The 22,707-nt window shown below is 44.0% G+C and overlaps 2 protein-coding genes across 7 annotated transcripts in view; one reads left to right on the forward strand and one right to left on the reverse strand.

Annotated features, from left to right (window-relative positions):
- Positions 1–5,506, reverse strand: part of Etf-QO (electron transfer flavoprotein-ubiquinone oxidoreductase) — a 61,884-nt gene extending 56,378 nt beyond the window's left edge. Inside the window, exons 1-2 of the mRNA XM_045758229.2 lie at positions 5,351–5,506; positions 1,516–1,629 (exon numbers count right to left, since the gene is read on the reverse strand). Of these exons, the coding sequence (XP_045614185.1) occupies positions 1,516–1,629; positions 5,351–5,390 (154 nt within the window). The 5' untranslated portion in view covers positions 5,391–5,506. The remainder of the gene's footprint in view (positions 1–1,515; positions 1,630–5,350) is intronic.
- A 7,343-nt stretch (positions 5,507–12,849) lies between these two features.
- The window catches only part of LOC123767981 (uncharacterized), a 54,030-nt gene continuing 44,172 nt past the window's right edge, over positions 12,850–22,707 (forward strand). For 2 of the 6 annotated variants that reach the window (XM_069306538.1, XM_045758230.2), the window contains exons 1-3: positions 12,850–12,980; positions 15,434–16,238; positions 22,294–22,402. In XM_069306538.1, coding sequence (XP_069162639.1) covers positions 15,444–16,238; positions 22,294–22,402 — 904 coding nt within the window. In that variant the 5' untranslated portion in view covers positions 12,850–12,980; positions 15,434–15,443. Of the gene's footprint in view, positions 12,981–13,041; positions 13,066–13,279; positions 13,385–15,433; positions 16,239–22,293; positions 22,403–22,707 lie in introns of those variants that run through there. The other 4 variants (XM_069306536.1, XM_069306539.1, XM_045758231.2 and 1 more) reach the window with 4 other exon arrangements.

Consider the following 22,707-nt stretch of genomic DNA (forward strand, 5'->3'; position numbering starts at 1 on the left):
ATTGGGCTTCAGAGAAGCTTCAGGATCCTAGTGAGGGCAGTAACACTGTAGGTTGCAATTCTTTTGACTATGTCTTGGTACAGTTGACGAAGGCGCACCTGGGAACATCCCGTGCGTAGGTTCGAACCCTCATCACGGTCCTTGTCGATTTGTTCATTTGATATTTCACGTTATTGTGATTTTGATGTGAATCCAAGACCGTTTTACTATTCGGGGAAAGGCACCCTCCACAAGAGAGTGGAGTTAGACACACACCCAAATCCACTAGAGAAAGTAACCCTGACTGGACAGAGACAACACCAGTAAAGGTCCAAGAAGAACGGAACATGAACATGAATGCATAAGTATGAACCCAAAGGTCATGCAGTTTGAGATGGACAGTTACTCACGATCCACACAACAAGTAAGGCATGTTAAGATGTACACTAAAACAGAAACAAACACAAACAAAAGACTCTTGCAAAACAAAATACAAAGGATGGCCATTACTGGCCATCCTTTGAAACGAGAGGCTCTGGAAAACTGGGGTCAGATTCATGAAGCAGTTACGCAAGTACTTACGAACGTGTACATCTTTCCTCATTCTTTGACGGGTTTGGTTACATTTATTAAACAGTTACAAGCATGAAACTTCGCAATCAACTGTTGTTATTGTTATAAACAGCCTTCTGGTGCTTCGGAGCTCATTAACTGTTTAATACTGTAATTGCAAACAAAGCCACCAAAGATTGAGAAAAGATGTACAGGTTTGTAAGTACTTGCGTAACAGCTTCGTGAATCTGTCTCCTGGGTTTCAAAGGGTGATGGCGACATGAAAAGCACATGCAAACAGGGTTGCACAAGCAAATGACTGATGGATTGACCCCAGTCAGACAAGGAGTTCCCGGGACTGCCACCTGTTGGTGGAGAGGAAGGGGAGTAACAATAGGGGATAATGACCTAACTATTTGTCTATGGAACAAATAGGAACTATGTTCCTATTTGTCATGATTTTTTATATATTTTTTCTTGCTGTTGTCCATCTCGTTTTGCTCTAACTTTGTGGTAGCTTTTCTCCCAGTTAGGGCGATCTAGCATCCCCCACCCCTTGCACCTCTGTATGGGAACCAGGTTTTTGCCTCTGGTCCCCGGTAGGCTTCATATGACTGGCATGGGCCTGGTGTGACATATGGAGTTAACCAGACAGTTAGCTATAGGAAGCCACCAAAGGACCTCTCCCAGAAAACAGACTGATACAGAGGCAGACATTTAAAAAGAGTTTTCCCTTCCCATAGCTCATTTAAAGCCTTACTCTACTAGCTTTCCCTGCCAATCAGTTTACAACTAGGTCCCCATTTACTGCTGGCTGAACAGGGTCAAACAGTTAAGGATCAATGCCAAATCAACTCTTCTTGGCCAGGGCTCGAGTCCAGGTAAAAATTTCTGACCATCTGAAGGCATTCTTCTGTAAACTGAAGTCAGACTGTATACAGTAAACTGTGGTGTATAGCTAGTAATCAGCCCAACATTACCCACCTGCCCATCGTGGATCGGTTTCTCGTGGCACCACTGTGTAGTGCGTAGTGATGCTTGCAGCGGCACTGCGTGAATACCACCATTTTATCTTCGCTGCTTGACACAACACTTGACCTAAAATTATTAATAATATAAATGACAAATCTAAAATATTGATGCTCATCCCCTGCAAATTAACTTAAACACTGCCTCCTATAATGCTAAACAAATACTAACTCAATTTAAATTATACATTTCAAACAAATAAGGTCAAACAAGAATACTATTCTTGGTGCAGGTGATGGGTGAATGAGCAGCAGCAAGTGGCACACACATCTCTTATATCCCAACTATTACTGTAGTGATGTAAGGCGAGCATCAGGGCAGTATTTTTATTAGCTATTCCCAGTTCCTCTACCGGAGACACCGTGGTTAATATAACTTGGTATTATATCTGTGTTTCTTATACCTATACCTGTGTTTGTCACATACTGTGACAAGCAGTACAGATTGTAAACTTTAGTCATGGATCATGTTCATGACTAATGTATACTAACTGGTTGGTCAATAAGCTATCATGGTAAAGTTAATAACTGTCCTAACAATGTGTGGGTATTCGGCTGGGAATGTGGGTGGGTCCATAGGTACTTGCCTAACTGTGCTTATGGGTACTGAGCTTCAGCTCTTTGGTCCCACTTCTCAACCATCAGTCAACTGGTGTACAGATTCCTGAGCCAATTGGGCTCTATCATATCTACATTTGAAACTGTGTATAGGAGTCTGTCTCCACCACATCACTGCCTAGTACATTCCATTTGTAAACTACCGACACAAAAAAAATTGCCATTGAATGTAATGAAACGCCATTTTCTGGGCGAGCCCTGGAAGAGCCCTGGAGCCAGATTCACGTAGGTACTTACGAATGTTTTTTCTTCTTAGCACCTTCGTAGGGGCTATGTCGGTATTCAGGTACGCATTGAAGAAGGAAAATCTTCATAAGTATGCCACTCCCCGGGAGGGGGAAAGGGGAAGCCCCAGACCTCCACGCCGGCAATCCACACCACAGTTCTGAGGCTGGATGTCAAGAAAACGCGAAAACCGCCGACCAGAAGGAGGGAGGGATGCCGGGGAGCTTGGGATGCCAGGCTTAATGAAAACAATTAACCGAACTGGAACCCAACCAGGCTACCAGGAGCCCAACTGGGCGACAAGTAGCCCAACCGGGCCACAAGCACCCCAACCTGGCATTCTGGACCACGAGTATGGAAGGAAAACAAGCAGTGCCGAGACAGCACGGAGAGAAGATACATGAACAAAAGAACGAGACAGGGCCTAAAACCAAGAGGAAACACAGAAGAGGACCAACAAGCCCTAGAAAGGACCGGAGGGAAGCCTCACCGAAAGACGACAGACGTTCCAGTAATACGGGAAGGAGCAAAAACCATCCTGAACCTTCGAGAACACAGAAGGAAATACAAATGACGAAGGCATAGAAAGGCCCAGTCGCACCCGAGACCAAAAGTCATGCAGAACCCCAAGAAGAGGGGAACATGAAGGAGAAGTCCTGTCCCAAGAAAAAGGGGGGGAATAACGGAGAAGAGCACCCACCGACAGGACGGAACCAATGGGCTTAAGGGACAAGGAACCGAGCCCGGGGAGGGGCCGACGCCCAACAACTCGTGTGGAGAGTGGGGAAGGAAAACCACACTCCACACAACCGCAAGCCCCACCCAGAGGTCAGAAAAAAACCCGGCGGGGTCCAACGGGGCCTGAGGCCCCCAAGTCAGCCCCTCCCCAGCCCCGGGAACCCACATGGTAGGCCCCGGGGCTGAGCCATCCCCCCAAAGCCCCAGCCTCAAGAAAAAACTGGGACAGCCGTGAAAAGCACAAAGGAAGGGAGCCCACTGGCAGACTCTTACAACACGACTGGAGGAACAGGCTCAAATGCCCCCGTCGCTACCCTGGAAGGGGAATTCCCCGAGACCAGCCGAGTCTCAAAAACATGGAAACCCCGCCCCTACCCCGAACCCACAGACGGGAAGAACCCGGATGCAGGGAGGAAAGGGGGGGACCCGACAAGAAGACCAACCAAAACGGGGCAGCCTCGGGGCTTCCAGGGAGCAAACAACCTACTGTGTTGCCACCGAAGCCCAAAGTGCAACGCCCGAACTGCCTGCACCCACATAGTCAGAATAAGATTGGGTAACCAAGTCACAAACAAGCAACAAAACTTGCTGGACTCAGGGCCGAAGGTGTCACCGACCCCACAGGCAGCAGATGAAGGCAAAACCGAGAGTCACCCTGAGACAAGGGGACAATGCAACCCTCGAACTCGCATAAAGCGAGGGGGGGGGGACTCCGGGGCCACAACCATCGGCCCCACGCTCCCCCTAGGGGCTTCCCAGGGTCCTGAGCGTTTGCTATATGAGGACTCGTGCTCAGATAATCCCAGGCAGGGTACTGTTAACTGGCACCCATGTCTAGTACACAACTTTTTAAGAACTGAATCCCCGGGACGTGTACACTCACGGGGACCTAGCAGGGAAACCACCGGAAGAAGGAAGAGAACTCAGTACAAAAAGGGGGAAAGAACCAAAGGCAGACCCCCCCCCCACCAGGTAGAAAAAAACAAAAAACGCAAGAGTACAACACTATGATTGTTATAATAAATAAATAATAAATAAATAAATGTTTATTTAGGTAAGGTACATACATACAAGAAATTTTTACAAGGATTGGTTGACTTATAGGTAGAGCTAGTACATACAATGCCTAAAGCCACTATTACGCAAAGCGTTTCGGGCATGAAAAACTTAAATGACAAGCTTAATACTAATTGAGCATAAAGAGTAGAATGAAAACAAGAAATGAAAACATAGCTGAAAAAGCAGCACAAATACAATTCTGTCGACAAACAGCGCTCTTTAAAAAAAAAACAGACATTGGTTGACAATAGAAGGGTAAGGTAGGTTACAGGGAATTTATTAGGTATAGCTTCGTTTTTATCTTAAACTGGTTGAGAGAGGTACAGAGAGGTTGAGAGAGGTTATCGCTGGTGTTATGTTGTGTGTGTGTGTTAAGGGAGGAGGTGTGGAGGGGGCGTGTGTGTGTGTGTGGTTTTGCCTTATTTAAAAGCAAAACCAAAAAGTACCTAACTTCATCTATTTAGTTTCCTACACTGAGCTTTAAATTTGCTCTGTACCTAGTGTTACCCAATCTCCTAATTTTTATGTAATATCAAACAACCTTATCATTGTGTTCATTGCTGTCTTCTTTTATGTGCTAGCCATATGCTGTATTGTGCCTACCAATTTTTGTCAACTACCATTCAAGCTGTCATTGCAATCAATCTTAGCTACCTATGTGCTTTAATATACTGTACCTACAATTTTCTCTCATCTTTTTTTTTCATTTCATGTAATCTGTTATCATTTTTTTGTCTATGATTTTTGCAAGTATTTACCTCCTTAAAATTTTCTTAGATTAAGGACCTGCCCGAAACGCTGCGCGTGCTAGTGGCTTTACAAGACTGTAATTACCATATTTGTATCCTCACATTCCTTATGTACATTCTTGTATATGCATAAATAAATAAATAAATAAATAAATAAATAAATAAATAAATAAATAGGTGTGGAGGGGGCGCGTGTTGAGGGAGGTGTGGAGGGGGCGTGTGTGTGTGTGTGTGTGTGTGTGTGTGTGTGTTAAGGGAGGTGTGGAGGGGGCGCGTGTTGAGGGAGGAGGTGTAGAGGGGGCGCGTGTTGAGGGAGGAGGTGTGGAGGGGGGCGTGTGTGTGTGTGTGTGTTAAGGGAGGAGGCGTGGAGGTGTGGAGGGGGCGTAACAAGACAGTTCTCACCAGCTCGCAGCCCGGACCTGCCCAGCACTCTCGCCATCATTGTTATGGTCAGCCGGCCACACGCTGCCACATCTCTCACATATCAACTCATTATTCCTCTCCTTCTCACTTCTCTATATTCAATACTTGGAGAATAATTTATTAAAATTACTTAAACCATTTATAGGAAAAGTCGTATAGTGCATATTACAAATCTGTAGTAATAATGCGTTAACAATACCAGCGTTTTGGCACAGTGCATCAGCTGATACCAGCGACCAGCCTTTAAAGAGAAGCTAATGATAATTTTATATTAATAATAATAATAATAATAATAATAATAATAATAATAATAATAATAATGATAATAATAGATGTATATAAGAATTTACCTGAGGGCCACTAACACTAGTGACCTCATTTGCATTAATGATCTTTTCCAGCTGGATTTTAACATTTAACTGAATTTTGGCATTTACGGCTTTGGCGGGTAGGCGGTTCCATGGGTTTGTAGCGAGTTAATCTTATACTCGCTCCATTATCTCATTATTTTATTTATTTATTTATTTATTTATTTATTTATTTATTTATTTATTTATTTATTTATTTATTTATTTATTTATTTATTTATTTATTTATTTATATATATATATATATATATACAAGAAGGCACATTGGGATTGTGAGGATACATAGCATAGTAATAACATTCTTGTAAAGCCACTAGTACGCGCAGCGTTTCGGGCAGGTCCTTAATCTAAGAAACTTATAAGTAGGTAAATACTTGCAAAATTTATAAAAATGATAACAGTTATATAGCATGAAAACAAATAAAAGACGAGAGAAAAATTGTAGGTATATTAAAGCACATAGGTAGATCAGAATGATTGCATTGACAGCTTGAATGGTAGTTTATCAAAAAAAAAATCAAAATGTTTATTTAGGTAAGGTACATACATAAAAGAGATTTTACAAAGTTTAGTTTAGTTCATTTATTATGCACCCCATACCCATCTTGTGGGCGGTAGTGGAAAGGGTTACAGAGGCATAATAATGCCTCTGAGGCATAATAATGCCTAAAGAGGCATTTAGGCATAATAATGCCTAAAGAGGCATAATAATGCCTAAAGGGTTACAGAGGCACATAATGGGCTCGGGGACTGAACCCCACAATTCATTTAGCTAAGCAAGTTACAATCTTGATGAGCTAGTTACAAAATTCAATATAAGTCATCACATCAACAATGGGTTCGAGATCGACCTCAAGTACAGGTTCTAAATTAAGCAACTGACATATGTGGAGAGCTAGTGTCAAAATTGATATGTTTGTCCTGCACACCGCCCCCCCCCCCATCCAGTGGGCAGCGGTGGATAGGTTACACCGCCCCCCATCCCGTGGGCAGCGGTGGGATAGGTTACAATCACTTAGTTACTACCTACAGTTAGCACACTGGGGATATTTGGCTAAAATTTCTGGTAGCAGATCATTTTGAATGAAATATTGACACATCGCTGGAACATTGGTTATAGAATTGTCTCTAAATTCACGTATCTTTTCGCACTCCATCATATAGTGACGGAGGGTGTGCGAATAATTTTGTTGACACAGTTTACATTTGGTCAGGTCTACATCAGCAGATAATGAGAATTCCCAGAGATACTTGTAACCGAGTCTAAGCCGAGCAGTAGTAACATCTAGAAGTCTGCTGATTTTATTGGATGATCCATTTATTTATTTATTTATTTATTTATTTATTTTTTATTTATTTATTTATATATATACAAGAAGGTACATTGGGTTTGAGAGAATACATTGGATAGTACAGTATTTACATTCTTGTAAAGCCACTAGTACGCGCAGCGTTTCGGGCAGGTCCTTAATCTAGCAGATAATTTTAAGTAGGTAATTTCAATCAGAATTGATAAATGAAAGATACATTACAAGAGAAAAATGAGATGAGAGAGATAAGTGTGTATATTAAAGCACATTGTTATATTAAAGCTCTGATTGATTACATTGACAGCTTGATTAGTAATTTATACAAGATTAATAGACACCATACAGCAGATTGACAGCACATATAAGACAGCAATGATCACAATGGTAAAGATGTTCAGAATGGGTACATAAAGATTGGGAGACTGGGTAGCAAAAGATACAGATAACAAGATTTATAAACACCATACAACAGATTGGCAGCACATATAAGAAAACAGCAATGATCTCAATGGTAAAGATGTTCAAATTGGGAACATAAAGGTTGGGAGATTGGGTAGCAATAGTGTAATTTTAAGGCAAAAAGTGAAAAACTATGAAGATGAAATTAGGTACTTTTTAGTATTGATTTTGAATGATGTAAAAGTTGGACAGCTTTTCAATTCAGTAGGGAGTGAGTTCCATAAACTGGGTCCCTTTATTTGCATAGAGTGTTTACACAGATTAAGTTTAACTCTGGGGATATCGAAGAGATATTTATTTCTGGTGTGGTGATAATGGGTCCTATTACATCTGTCCAGGAAGAGTTTCAGACAAGGATTTGCATTTAAGAACAGGATTTTGTAAATGTAGTTGACACAGGAGAATTTGTGGAGTGAGATTATGTTTAGCATGTTTAGGGAGTTAAACAAGGGGGCTGTGTGTTGTCTGAAAGCAGAATTTGATATTATTCTGATAGCAGATTTTTGCTGGGTGATGATGGACTTGAGGTGGTTTGCAGTGGTTGAACCCCATGCACAGATACCATAGTTGAGATAGGGATAGATTAGTGCATAATATAGAGAGATGAGAGCAGAGTTAGGAACATAATATCTGATTTTGGAGAGTATACCAACTGTTTTAGAGACTTTCTTAGTTATGTGTTGTATGTGGGTACTGAAGTTGAGTCTCTTGTCTAGGAATATGCCAAGAAACTTTCCATCATTTTTATTGCTAATCTGTCATAAGTGGACAGATCAAAATAGGAGCCATAGATGTGTGGCTCCTCTTGCATGATAGTATGATGATAGATGGAATTACTGGTGTCAATTTCACTTTGCCTCAGATCTACAAGATCTTGTTGAAATTCTCGGTGTACTGCTGCTCTCAGATTGCTCATTGACAATCCAAGGTTACACTCAACGGCTCCTTTAAAGGCAGATTCTTTGGCTAACTTATCAGCTCTATCATGCATTCGGAGGCCAACATGAGATGGAGACCACATGAAATGGACTCTGTTACCATCCTTAATAATTTTGTTGTATTTGTGTCTAGCTTCAGACACGAACATGTGCAGTTATGTCTTAAAGAGTTGAGAGCATTTAAGAATGATAAGGAGTCACTTACAATTAATGTATCAAGTTTTGAGACTTGTACACATTTCAGTGCAAGGATCAAGGCAAATAGTTCGGTCTGAAGGGTAGAGGCCCAATTGTTTATACGGACTCCCCACTCAAAGTACAAGCCATCGCCCATTGTCAGGACAACTGCACTTCTAGCTGCACCCGTGGTGCGGTGTAGGGAACCATCAGTGTATATGATTTGAGAGAGAGAATGCTCTGTGGACAGAGCATCAATATGGCTTAAGGCGAATTGAGCTTTGCCTCAAGACGAAGCTTGGGCTGATCTCTAATTTGCTTCTTGGGTGGAAAGGGAGGGATTAAAACTGGAAAGGGTGTAACCTCCCACGGTGCAGGAAAGTGCCGTTGTTGTTTCTCTTGGTACAAATCATGAACCTGATACATTCTGAGTTGAGTTCCAGTTTTTGTTATCCATTTGGAACAATGCTGATCTTCAATAAAGAAATTCTGGAGGGCTTCTGTGCAAGGATTAGGATGAGTTAGCCTAAGCATTTTTATACCAATTTGACAGTTAATTTCAGTAACACGATCAACAACGCTCAGAATATTAAGTTCCTTTCTCATATTAAGTATCTTTGTGGTACGAGGGCACCCAAGGATTATCCTTAAGGCTTCGTTCTGCAATTTTTCAAGCCCTCCAAGTTTTCTTTCAGGCATCAAAACAAGCAGAGGTGCAGCATAATCCACTAAAGATCTGATGTATGCAAAGTACATCATTTTGACAATTCTGACATTGGCACCATAGCCTGAGTGATAACCTGCAACAGCCTTGAGAGCTCGGAGCCTCTCTTTAAACTGACGACAGAGTCTGAATACAACAGGACCATACAGTGGCACCTCAAGGCCAAGGTATTTGAATCTGTTTACATAGTCAAGCTGGGAGCCATCAGACAGTTGCATCTTGCGAACAGCTCCTCCCTGCCTGGGTGGGCGCCGATTTAGTATCTTTGTTTTCTCTGCTGAGATAATTAAACCTAGGTCCTGACATGAGTCTAATACAGAGTTAAGAGTGTTCTGCGTGTTAGCATACCCAGTGGTGTGTATCATTATATCATTAGCATAGCTAATGATGTAATTAGCATAGCTAATGATGTGGACGTTGGGTTTGCTCGGTATAGAGTTTAACAGCGTGTTTATTAAGATAATAAATAAGGTAGGACTGAGGACACCACCCTGCGGGGTGCCTAGTTCAAAGTCTCTTGTTACACTTCTATGCCCCTGGAAAAATACAGATGACTTCCTGTTGGATAAGTAACCCCTGATCCAACAAAGAAGCCGACCACCAATATTCATTCTTGCAAGCTCACTCAAGATAACATGTCTATTTGCAATATTAAAGGCAGACTTAAGATCTAGGAAGGTGGTATATGACTTTTCAGTGTGCAGGGTAAGAAAGGTGGTGATGCAATGATGCACACTCCTTCCATGCATGAAGCCATATATCTGGGGGGATAGCATGGTTCTTATTCTATGGAGGAGACGGTTTAGGACCATTCTCTCGAATGTTTTGCAAATGCAGCTAGTAAGAGAAATTGGGCGGAAAGCATTCTCTTGATTTGGCTTGGGAATTGGAATGATTATACTGTTGGTCCAAGAGATAGGAAGCTCCCCAGTAACATAGCTCATATTATACAGCTCAAGCAGGGGATTCCCTGGTACTAAAGGGAGCAGACGCAATGTCATAAGTGATACCATCTTCACCGGGGGATGTGGCTTTGCCTTTGTTTAGGGCCGCGAGTAATTCAAACTCAGTAAATGGCACGTTGCATTCATCTTCCTTGTGGAGCATGAAGTCAACGAGCCTTTCTCGATCTCCGTAACCAGCATTTAATCTGAACTGTATGTCTGGGGGAAGATTATTGAAGCTAGAGGTGGTTGCCCAATCATCGACTAACTCGTTTGCTCTGTGTAAAGGGTGAGGGTGTGCTACTTGGCCGATCTTATCGCCTTTAATTCTTTTAATATCCTTCTATGCCTGGCTGAAGGGGGTGTGAGAGTTGAGACTGTTAACAAAAGTTTCCCAGTTATCTTGCCTGAGCTCTGTCATGCGCTCCCTCGCCTTGGCTAGGGCTTTCTGAAAGAGCTTGAGCATTGCTGGCGTACGTGTTTCCCTATATGCAAGCCCAACTCGTCTGGCAGTGCTTTTCAAAGTACGCAGTTTGGGGTCATTGTAATAGGCATGGCGTTTATTACCTTTCATATCGTTCCGACTATTGGATGGTGCAGGGGGCCGACCTAAAGGGTCAGCAAACATCTGAATGCTCTGTACTAGACCGTCGTTAAATGTCTGGACTGTGGAGGGATCATAAGTGCTGTACCACTCTGACACATGAGCAACAAAGTCTTCACGTCGAGCAGGAGGAACACTGAGCCGTTTGCGTTTGAAAGTCCCACCGGGCAGGATGGTATTTCCTATACATAGAGTAGTCAAACTAGGGTGATGATCTGACAACAAATCTGTTACAATAGATGATGTGCACCAGACGTGAGAGACGTTGAAACCAACACTGAGGTCTAGAATGCCTCCACAGATATGCGTGGGTTCAAGGTCACCCACAATCTGCACATCTTGGTAACTATTCAGTAGCGACAGCAGTTGATTCCCATTACCGTTACTGAAGCCAGAGCCACCAATGTCCTTGTGTCTAGCATTGTAGTCACCAAGAATGATGGTTGGCTCTGCTTGAGCGCAGGCCGGAAGATCAATATAATTTAACTTTCCTGCTGGAGCATATAGATTAAATACATTGAGAACAGAGTTGCCCACATAGATCCTCACTCCATGATACTGTTGACCGGCAGTTTGTTTTTCTGGCAGAAGTTGATGTGGTAGGGATTGCTTGATGTATAGAATGCAAGAGTTACTGGATCTGAGGTTGTAAGAAACAAATGAGGGCAATTTCGGGGGTGAGGATCTTGCGGGAACTCTGCACTCCTGGACACATACAATATCGATGTGTTCAGTTGTTACTTTGTGATGTAAATCTGAGAACGTTTTTTTGAGGGATGCAATGTTCCAGCTACTACATATTCTACATATACAGTATTTCTCTCTTAACACACATATCTACAGGAAGCAGCCCATAGCAGCTGTATCTATTTACTGCTAGGTGAACAGCGGCATCAGGGTGAAAGAAACTCTGCCCATTTGTTTTTGCCTCGGACGGGAATCGAACTCGGGCCCTTAAGACGCAGACCTCCGACCACTGTCCGCTCAGCTGTGAGGCCTCATGAAGTCTGATGTGGGTTGCATCCTGAGGGTCAGTCATTGACCAGTTATACTCTATGACCAGGTATAATCTATGACAGAACAACTGACCACTATCCTACCTTTCTCATAGCGAACATGGACTTAACACCACCAGAAAACAAGAAACTTACATTCAGGTTACACAGTGAATCAGCTTTAGGCAACCTTACAGATGCACTTCACAATATTAACCGGGAATCTGAATTCAATAATACTCAGGATATAAATTCATTAGCTAACCTCTTCCTCTCCAAAACTCTAAGCCTCGTAATAGTGGCTTTAGGCATTGTATGTACTAGCCCTATCTATAAATCCATCACTCTTTGTAAAATCTCTTGTATGTATGTACCTTACCTAAATAAACGTTTGATTTACTACCTCTATTTTTAAATCTAACAGAATGTTTGTACTGTAACTCTGCAACTATGTATGTACTGTTCCTAAATAAATTATTATTATTATTATTATTATTTGTTGAATAGCAGTGCTAAGGGTGGTACAAGGGCATGAACGGCCCGGCCCCTCCTGTATACCATAGATGGTATTTCACTAATGTTCCCAGCTTTACTCTCTCACTAACGTACTCTCATTAACCCAATGTACCTTCTGGTATATATAAATAAATAAAATAAAATAAATAGGGCTGGTGACCCTAGGATAAAGTCTGGTAAATTTAAATTTCCCGCGTCGTGATGCGTCATCCAGGCTAAAAAAAAAAGAAAACCCGCGTAAAGTTGACTTTAAATACCTATTACATAATAGTGAAATATATCTATATATATTTTTTGGGGGGGAAATTGCAATTATAAAAGAGTATGTTATATTTTAAATTTGATATGCAATCAAAACAAATATACTTTTAGAATTGTATTGTAAATGTATATCATTATTATGCATACAAAATAAATACTATTATATATATCATAGCTTGTTATTATTTGTCTGAGTGTAGGCGATTGAAGCCAGTGTGAACAGGCAGTCAGATCAACAGGTAGTGTTGACGCGCCGTGATCAGCAGCCAGTCGTGCCGCTCCGTGATCAAGAGGTAGTGACACACTATATACGGTGGGTGGCGGGGAGACGCTGCTGGTGTTGTTGTTGTTAAAGATTTAGCTATTCAGGACGGAGTGTCCATGTAGCACGGGCTATGGTGAGCCCGTAATTGAGTTTGGTGATATACATGATAACCTTTTTCCTGTGATATTTAGGTCTAAGTTTAAAATGGAGGAGAGGACTTCTCCTTTTTCCCTGCTTATTTTGTCGCTCCTGTTTTATTGCACTGGTTTTAATCATTTTTTATTAACATTATCTTGGTGGCGGATGTAGATGCAGAATGCTCACTAATGAGTCCCATTCCTCAACAGCTTTTCTAATCATTGTAGTCGCGGTGGAATGTGCATGTAATGCAGCTGCTGTCGTTGGATTAATGTTGAGTTTGATGGTCAGGGCTTCAGTAGCTTCACATTCCAGTAAGTAGTGCAATAGTGGCGCCTCTGCCTCAGTTTCACAGATGTGACACTCTTTAACTATTGGGTTCATTACCTCCCAGCAGCACTTGTACCCAAGTCTGAGTCTGTGTATGGCTACTGCAATGTCTCTGGATATCTTTTTGCCAGGCTTGAAAGAGGAGTAACCAGTGGCTTGTTCATACCATATCGCAGTGGATCTTCCTTCCGCTACTTTGGCTCTGTGGCGACTTTTGATAGTTGAGAATATTTTCTTCTTGATTTGCTCCTTTATCTGTGAGGAACTATACCATATCGCAGTGGATCTTCCTTCCGCTACTTTGGCTCTGTGGCGACTTTTGATAGTTGAGAATATTTTCTTCTTGATTTGCTCCTTTATCTGTGAGGAACTTGGAGGTATTTGAACCTGTACAACAGGTAGAGCAGTGGCAGTTTTTGCTAGTGAGTGCCTTTTCATTACCCTTTATGCCAATGTGACTTGGTATCCAATTTAGGGTGATTGACAGCCCTCGATTATGGGCATCTTTTCCTATATGTTGAATTTCTGTGAGGAGTTGTATATTATCTCTGTGTTGACTGGATAACAATGCCTGGAGCGAAGATTTAGAGTCTGTATGAATGATGACATCATGTAAATTATTCTCAATTGTATAGTTTATTGCCTCCTTCAGGGCATATAGTTCTGTTTGCAATGTTGAGCACCCACTATTCATGCTCCAGTAAGCTTCATGGTTGGTAGTGTAAACTGCTGCCCCAGCAGAACCTTTTTCTTGATCAACTGATCCGTCTGTGAAGATGTGAGTCGGTGTCGGTCTAGAGATAGTTTCCATTTGTTGCTCTATTACTTCCTTGAGCCTCTACAGGTCACATGCTGATTTTTTAACTGATAATCTTTCAATGATTATCTTTAGAAGACGCTGCTGGTGTGTGGAGCAGATATACTGTAGTGTCCACCTCAGTGTCCACCTGGGTTCATGCAGCACAAACTGGGCACCTGGTTGTTAACTTTTAGGTTGGTCATGTTACAGGGAACACCAGTATGGTGAGGCTAGGCCACGATACTCCAGTCGTCGTGTGTGTGGTCTTGTGTGAAGGTTTTCTCCTCGCCAGGACTGTGTGAGTGGTGGCGGTGGTGGTGGTGGGAAACACTTCACAACACAGACAGTAATCATACTAACATGGCTGCAGCAAGGACTTCCTGAGGCTTCTACTAAAGAAGCCTCAGGTTCTAAAGTAGAAGTGCAGGTTGTCATCTTTATTACTATGTTGTGGTCTAGGGGCTAGAGGTGTGTGTGTGGGGACACCCGGGTCGTAGGTTTGAACCCTCATCACTGTTCCAAGGGAGTTTCTCACACTTCACAATGGCACATATATGTTTATGATTTGGCAAAGCTTTATTGAATGCAATAAAATGCCAGTTTGTGGTGAGCTTTGGAGGCTCCCTGGCACCCTTCCTCTCCCAGGTTGTCGGCAGGTTTTATCATTATAGAACTGGACTGAGCAGCGCAGATGACCCAGGCCAGCTCCCTCCACCTCCTAGGCTTTGAGGGGGGGGGGGGGTGAAAACTACTGTAGTGATGGGCTAGTTTCTTGAAATTTTGTTTTCATTGTGGGGGAGTTCTTTTGACAATTTTGAGGCTGTGGTTTTGTTTTAACCAAGCAGTAGTCTGTTTTGATTTGCCAATCTTTCTGGGTGCCTTCTCTTGGATGGTGGCAAAGTTAGATGGTGGCAAAAATAGAACTCCGTGACTGATGATGCCTAATAGTATGGAAATTAATCAGTGTGATAGCTTCAGGGAGCCTCCGGGGCTCACCCAGAAACTGGTTTCATTACATTCAACACTGGTTTATTCTTACTCTGCACTCTAAAATTAAACTATGAATGTCTATGAAATTATGATTAATTTTTGTAAATACCCTTTTGTTTTTATCAACTAAATTATCATCTTTATAAATACTACATTGTAGTACGTATTAGAGAAGTGAATTTTAGCCTATCTGTTAGTTAGGATAACATTTAAGGATTTTTAACTTATAAATTATATTTTTCAGACCTGTCTTCATGGCCAGTAAAGCCAATTCAAGGTCCAAAATTGTTCATCGGCAGACCTTCCAAAACAGTACACAAGTGGTAGAATTGACGCTTCGGACTATTCCAAAGTTGGCATTACAGAGCAATGTGCCAACTGCTGGGCCTTCGGCCTTTAAACGAGACTGTGCTCTGAGAAAGGAAATGCAAAATGTAGCAAGAGAAAATAATAACAACAATATTATGAAGAGTGTTGGAGCTAAAAATGTTGGAAAGTCGCCTGTCAGTAATAAGAATGGCAAAGCATCTGGTGGTAAAGTCTCGGTTGAAATCTTGAGAACAAAATCCAATAAAAAGCATCATAAATTTGTTGCTCCTGATCAAACCTGGGGAAATGTGCTGAAAAATTGTAGTACAGTTTCTAGTGTTAGCGACCCTGACGGGACACTGCACTCTACCACAGAGGAACATTCTCAACCTGTTAATGAAATACTGAAAGAAAGAACCTTGGCTGCACAGTCTGAGAGCTTATCCTCGGATTCCAAAAGAAAGCAATTCAAGCGAGCCAGAAGTTCCCATCGGCACATTCGCTCTGCCCAGACATCTGTACTTAAACCTGACCAATGTTTCTCACATGTTAATTTATTACGTAGCACTGATGATATCAAGAAAATTGAAAGTACTAGTATCTCTAAAAGGGCAGAAACAAAGAATTCTTCATTTCAAAAAATTAATACAGTGGACGAAGTACCAATTGATAATAATTCCAGGAATGAAGGCAGTCAATCCCAGCACCAGAACTTTATGGCACAGTCTGAACAAGTCAGGGTAAGTCCTACATATAGCACTGTATTTACTGTGTGTATAAAGAAAAATCCTTCCTAAGGTTGATTATTTTTTCATGAGTGATAGGCAGGCTTGTGTGATTGTGTGGGATGTAGAGGAAATAATGAGCAATAAAAGCTGGTAGTGGTGAAAGTTTTTAAAGAAAGAAAACATAATACGGCTAAGCTTATGCCAGACAAACCTGAAAGAAGTTGAAAATTAGTGTAACAGGAACAGTGGTACCTCAGGTTACAAATTTAATCCGCTCCCAGAGACAGTTCGTAACACACAAAATCGTAAGCTGAAGTGAATTTTCCCATAAATAATGTAAATTGAATTAATCTGTTCCACACTTGCAAAAATATTAACTTCAAAGTAAATTTTATACCTAATTCACCCAAATCTTAGTTCTAAAGTATGTACAAGTTATTGCTTACCTTTATTGATGACTTGTTGGTGTATGGAAGACGGTGAGGAGGATGGGAGGAGGAGAGGTGTTAGTGTTTGGAAGGAGAGTCCTCCTTCTGTTATAACATCAGGCAGTGATGACTTCTCTGGGGTACTCTCTCTGGTATGTTTTGCAGGAGTACCACTAGGACCTGCTTGTGGCTTTTGTTTTTCTCACTGAAAATCTATTCATAGAGGCTTGTTTTTCCCTATGTTGTAACACTTGTCTGTAGTGAGGCATCAGTGTCGTTAAAAAGATTAATGACACAGCCTACTACAGCTTGCTCTGGGTGAGTCGTTTTAACAAAAGTTAGCAATTCTTCCCATAGTCTACACCACTTCCTAATTGTTGAGGTAGGGACATTCTGTACCGCCTCCTCCCCTGAAGACATTTCCTCGGCTGCCACTTGTTGCTGCTGCTTGTGAACGGCTTGGAGTTCTTCGGTGGTCAGTTCTTCACTGTGTTCCTTCACCAACTCCTCCACATCAACACCATCCAACTCCAAGCCCAATTTCTGGCCCAGAGTAACAATTTCCTCAACAATAAGCATGTCAGGCTTAGGTTCAAACCCCCCCCTCAAAGTCTAGTTCTGAAACACATTCAGGCTACAATTTAAGGACTGAACCTTACCACTAACTTTCTTGGGACCCATGGTGAGATATATAATCGTAACTTTTATGTTCAAATACCCAAAAATCCGAAAAACACTGAAATTCTTTACAAAGAATTCAAGCGCGGTTGTCACTAGGCAGAAGGCACTGGTAAACTAAGGCGCAGTCGCCGTGCTACAATGCGCTAGGTCGGCCATATGCATATCAACAAACTACATTACCCGAGGCAAAGTTCGTAACCCGCCAGGGATTTGGTGCTTTCCCAGCTCGCCGGGTTCAGGTTCCTGGTGAACTGGCGGAAGTCCCGTCTGGTTCCCTCCCAGGGAACCAGACGGGACTTCAGGCTGGACTTCGAACCCGACTGGGTCTTGTGTGGGACTCTTGGACTACTTCCTTGTCTCTTCCTCCGGCATTTCTTCTTCGGCTGCGGTCTCACCTGTGCCTGTTTCTGGGAGGCTCCTGGGTCACCCGGCGGTTGCTCGAGGGTTTGTGCGGGAGCCTGAACTTTGCGATGTTGGTCTACCCGTCGGATCGGGTTTGGCTTTGTCGGCTGTTCTGGTTCCTTCATGGACGTCCCTTCTGCCTCTCTCACAATCGCTGGGTTTGCCCCCAAGGGGCTTTGTGTCGGCTGCTGCGTCGACGGCTTCCTCTTTGGGTTTTTGGGGTTCGGTGCCTTGGTGCCTTCCCGAGCCCTTGCTCAATGTGTTCAGACACGTCGTCTCTTGGCTGGGGCTTTGTGACCAGTGCTCACCAGGCCGGCCAGGGGAGGTGGGGTCCGTCCTTCTGTCGGGTCCACAGCACGGTGCGAGAGTTCGCAGCGGTGTGGTTTGCGCTTCGGGGGGTTTTGGGTCGCCCGCGGATCGATGATCCGGCTCCATTCGGACTACTCCCCGGTGGTTCATTGCTTGAACCGAGGGGGGTTCGATGCGGGCATTGGCTCTATGGGGTTGGTCGCTTCATGGTGACTTATCTGCTGAGTTTGTAACGGTTCTATTGTTACGTAAAGTATGGTGACAATAAACACAGACACTAAGAGAATATATATATTTGGTCGAGTATACAGAAGTATGCAGGTGATACCTTGGCGAGTGTGTGTTCTTGACCACACTTGAAAGTGGACTAGTTATTATTCGCTACTCTGTTACTTATATGCTCGGGCAACACCTCCCCGTTCTCCAAAGATTGGCAGGAATATTAACTGGAAGTAGGGAAAGGTTTGAATTCCATAATTAGTACCAAGAAGAGCTTTGCTTCTCTCATTAGGCTAATGCGTTTGGAGCGAGTATATTATTGGGATAATCTACTCGCTACAAGTTCTTGGGGTTTGGCTCTCCTGGCGGTTCATGTTCGGGAGGTGTCCAGCGTCCTGGCAGACGGCCTGTCCAGGTTCGTTCCCCTGTCCATGGAATGGACGGTAGATGCTGACTCCTTCAGTTGGCTCTGCCGGACATTCGGGTGCCCGGAGGTGGACCTCTTTGTGTCGACGTAGGTCGAGGCATCTTCCGGTTTATGTGGCGCCCTTCCAGGACTGCGAGGCTGTCGGGATCGACGCTTTTCGGCAGGAATGGGCGAGGTGGGGGTTCCTGTACCTCTTTCCCCCGGTTCAGCTGTTGCTCCAGGTCCTGGAGACTTACCAAGGGCGAGTAGTGCTGCTTGCCTGGGGTCTGAACCCGGAGGTTTTTCCACTGCTCCGGCTATTTCAGGAGATCGGCCCGGTCCGGTACGAGACTGGTTCGCTCTTCTCCGCGAATCTTGGCGTTTGGTGTTTTTGACTCGTGTTTATTACCATCTCTATGGTGATTGGGTGGCTTCTTTGTTGGTTCCAACCTAAGGGCTTCCTCTCGGCGGCAGTATGAAGTTTCCTGGCAGTCCTTCCGATGCTTTTTGTTCCTTCGTCGTTGCTCCTCGCTTTTGGTTCGGGTGGTTTTGTCCTTTCTCTCTCGGTTGTTCCAGGACCCTCATCTTATGCCTAATACTGTCTCCTCGTACTGTCTCCACTCGATCATCCGGACTATATGGGAAGGACCCCCAGCCGGATTATCATGTGTTCCGGATAATGGTGCTTTTTCACCCACGACTCCAAAAGTGACCATTTCCAACTATTTTTTTTTACTACAAACAACATAATTTAAATTGCCTTGCCACATATAATTATTAAATATTCAACTAGAAACCTCAACTTAGCTTGTTGGTGTTCGTCTTCTTGATTGATGCCACACATCTTGAAGTTAAGAATTCTTAACAATTTACGTAACCTATACTAACACACCACAAATATTAACACTTAAAATTACTGTACTGTTCATTAAGCAAAGTTAGTTTTGACTGCCGGCTGCTGAAGCCTCACTGGTTGAAGGCATTTGGGTTGCCTGTGATGCCTCACTTGTTAAGGGTGCTTGCTTGCGCCTCACTTTTTTTTTTTTTTGAGATATATACAAGAGTTGTTACATTCTTGTACAGCCACTAGTACGCGTAGCGTTTCGGGCAGGTCCCTGGAATACGATCCCCTGCCGCGAAGAATCGTTTTTTCATCCAAGTACACATTTTACTGTTGAGTTAAACAGGCTGCAGTTAAGGAATTGGGCCCAGTAAATCCTCCCCGGCCAGGATACAAACCCATGACATAGCGCTCGCGGAACGCCAGGCAAGTGTCTTACCACGGAGACTAAAGACACTTGTTGAAGGCGCTTGGCTTGCCTGTGAAGCCTCACTTGTTGAAGGCGCTTGGCTTGCCTGTGATGCCTCACTTGTTGGAGGCGCTTGCTTGCGCCTCACTTGTCGGAGGCGCTTGCTTGCGCCTCACTTGCCGGGGGCGCTTGCGCCTCACTTGCCGGGGGCGCTTGCTTGCGCCTCACTTGCCGGGGGCGCTTGCTTGCGCCTCACTTGCCGGAGGCGCTTGCTTGCGCCTCACTTGCCGGAGGCGCTTGCTTGCGCCTCACTTGCCGGAGGCGCTTGCTTGTGCCTCACTTGCCGGAGGCGCTTGCTTGCGCCTCACTTGCCGGAGGCGCTTGCTTGCGCCTCACTTGCCGGAGGCGCTTGCTTGCGCCTCACTTGCCGGAGGCGCTTGCTTGCGCCTCACTTGCCGGAGGCGCTTGCTTGCGCCTCACTTGCCGGAGGCGCTTGCTTGCGCCTCACTTGCCGGAGGCGCTTGCTTGCGCCTCACTTGCCGGAGGCGCTTGCTTGCGCCTCACTTGCCGGAGGCGCTTGCTTGCGCCTCACTTGCCGGAGGCGCTTGCTTGCGCCTCACTTGTTGGAGGCATTTGGCTTGCCTGTGATGCCTTACTGGTTGAGGTGTATAACAGTAACTTATCTTTAATTGTTAGGACAACCTTCTTCCTCTTAACTCCAGAATGACTGATGTTCCTACCAGACATTGTCTTGGCCAAAAATGTTCAAAGTTACTATGAAAATAAAAGTTATTTAAAAAATATTTCGCTAATGGCACAGCACTGTAGTATAGCACGAGGGACGGGAGCACATGGGTTGAGCAGTGTTGGACGGGTCCACTTGAGGCAGCTATAGCACGTTACATAGGCCGCCAGGAGGAAAAAAACTCAATATTTTTGAAGGAAACTTCAGCCTGTGCACATTATTTTTAGGAAACTTATATATTTGTTATTACATAATTACTAGTACTTATTTTATTTGTTTTTGCCTATGATGAATTGTTCTAAAATTAATGGTAATTTCTGTACCCAGATGGTCCCTCCCGACGCTCCCCTCCCACTACCACCCACCTGACCCCCTCCTCCACTATGCGTCTCGAGCCACAGGCAGACGGGATTAATACGGTTTCAATGATTATCCGGCTGACTGTCCGGATAGTGTAACATCGGCAGCAAGTTAACCAGGTCAATTTTTTTATCCGGCTAAATCAGCTTTTATTCGGCTCCCATGGCCATTTTGGCGGGATATTGAGAACTTTATCCGGTCGTGATTTTGGCCCTATAAGGGCATTTTCCGGATGTTTGAATCCCGGATAATTGTGTGGTTACAGTATTGTGTGGCATTGGCGGAACCGCTGCAGCTTGCTTTCGGTATCGGTGTTACTTCTGCACCGTTTCAGCTAGCTGTCTCGTGTGTTGTTTCACCTCCGGCCTGCTCATGCACTGCCTGAGCCGTCCTGGTCTTTGGACAGTGTGCTCTCCTATCTTTCTTCTCCTCTGTTTGTTGTTTCTCCTTCGGTTCAGGATTGCTTTGCTAAGGCTCTTTTTCTGTTTGCATTGGCCTCTGGGGGTCGTGTAGTGGAGCTTCATTTTCTTTTGAGGCACAGAAGTTTTTGTTCCTTTGTTCGTGGTCATAGGTATGTTCGTATGCAGCTGTCTCCCCCTGTTCTGGCGAAAAATGAGATTGCTGCTCTCTGGAGGAGTCCTTGGGTTGTTGATGCTTGGTTTGTCAGGCCTGGGTTTCACCATGTATTGTGTCCGGTTGCGGCCCTCCTCCGTTATCTGTGAGCCACGGCTTCTGTGTCAGGGGACGCGCTTTGGGTTGATCCGGTTTCCCTTCTTCCCTGTTTTGTGGGTTTGGGTCTCTCAGGTCGTCCGCAGGGTTATTAAATCCAGCAAGCCCATGACATTCGTAAGTTTGCTGCTCTTGCTGCCGTCTTTGGCAATATGTCTTGGGCTGACTTTCGGGTGCAGGGTTTTTGGCGGTTGAACAGGGTCCTGGCTGCACGCTACCTTGTGAACATTCCTGGGCCCAGTCGGGCCTGTGTTGCTTTGGGTCGGCGGTTGCAGCCCGTTGTCTCTACTTCGTGTTGAGGAGTGGAGCACCGACCACCTCCCGGGTAAGTCCCCTTTTCTTTTGTAGTCTTTGGTGAAGTAGCTCCGGGGAGCTACTATCATCTACTTTCTGTAGATGATATTATTCATTAAAATGTTTTACCCAGTGTGTATGTGTAATGTGGGCCCTGACAAGTATGGCAGTCCTGTAGATAAAATTATAGTTAGCAATTAAATTATCTTGTATTCTTCATAATTACTGCAAATTTGATTTTCAGACAATTGATGAAAATAATCGACTGCTGTCTGATGATGTAAATGCTTCACCCTTTGGAGAAAGTGCATTGCAGCTGCTACGGCAACTGAAAGAGAGGCTTCAGTCTAGAGGTTGGTAGGTCTTTTATGTCTTTTTATCGTCATTGTTCCTCATCCCTCTCTTAGGAATGCCTCCCTTGTTTACCTTGGGGTGAGGGGTATTCTGCACTGGTAGGGGCGCGGGGTACTGTACAACTAGTTACCACCTATTATGTATAGCGGCAGACTCTGTTCCTCCTGGGTATGTTGTCCTCTTTCAGTTTTTTTTTTGTTTTTTTTTCCCACCTGGTGGGGGTCTGCCTTTGGTTGATTGACCCCCCTCCTTCCAACTCCCCCCCCCCCTCCTTCCAACTCCCCCCCCTCCATCCAACTCCCCC

This window comes from Procambarus clarkii, chromosome 58 (genome assembly GCF_040958095.1).
Source record: "Procambarus clarkii isolate CNS0578487 chromosome 58, FALCON_Pclarkii_2.0, whole genome shotgun sequence".
NCBI classification, from domain to species: domain Eukaryota; kingdom Metazoa; phylum Arthropoda; class Malacostraca; order Decapoda; family Cambaridae; genus Procambarus; species Procambarus clarkii.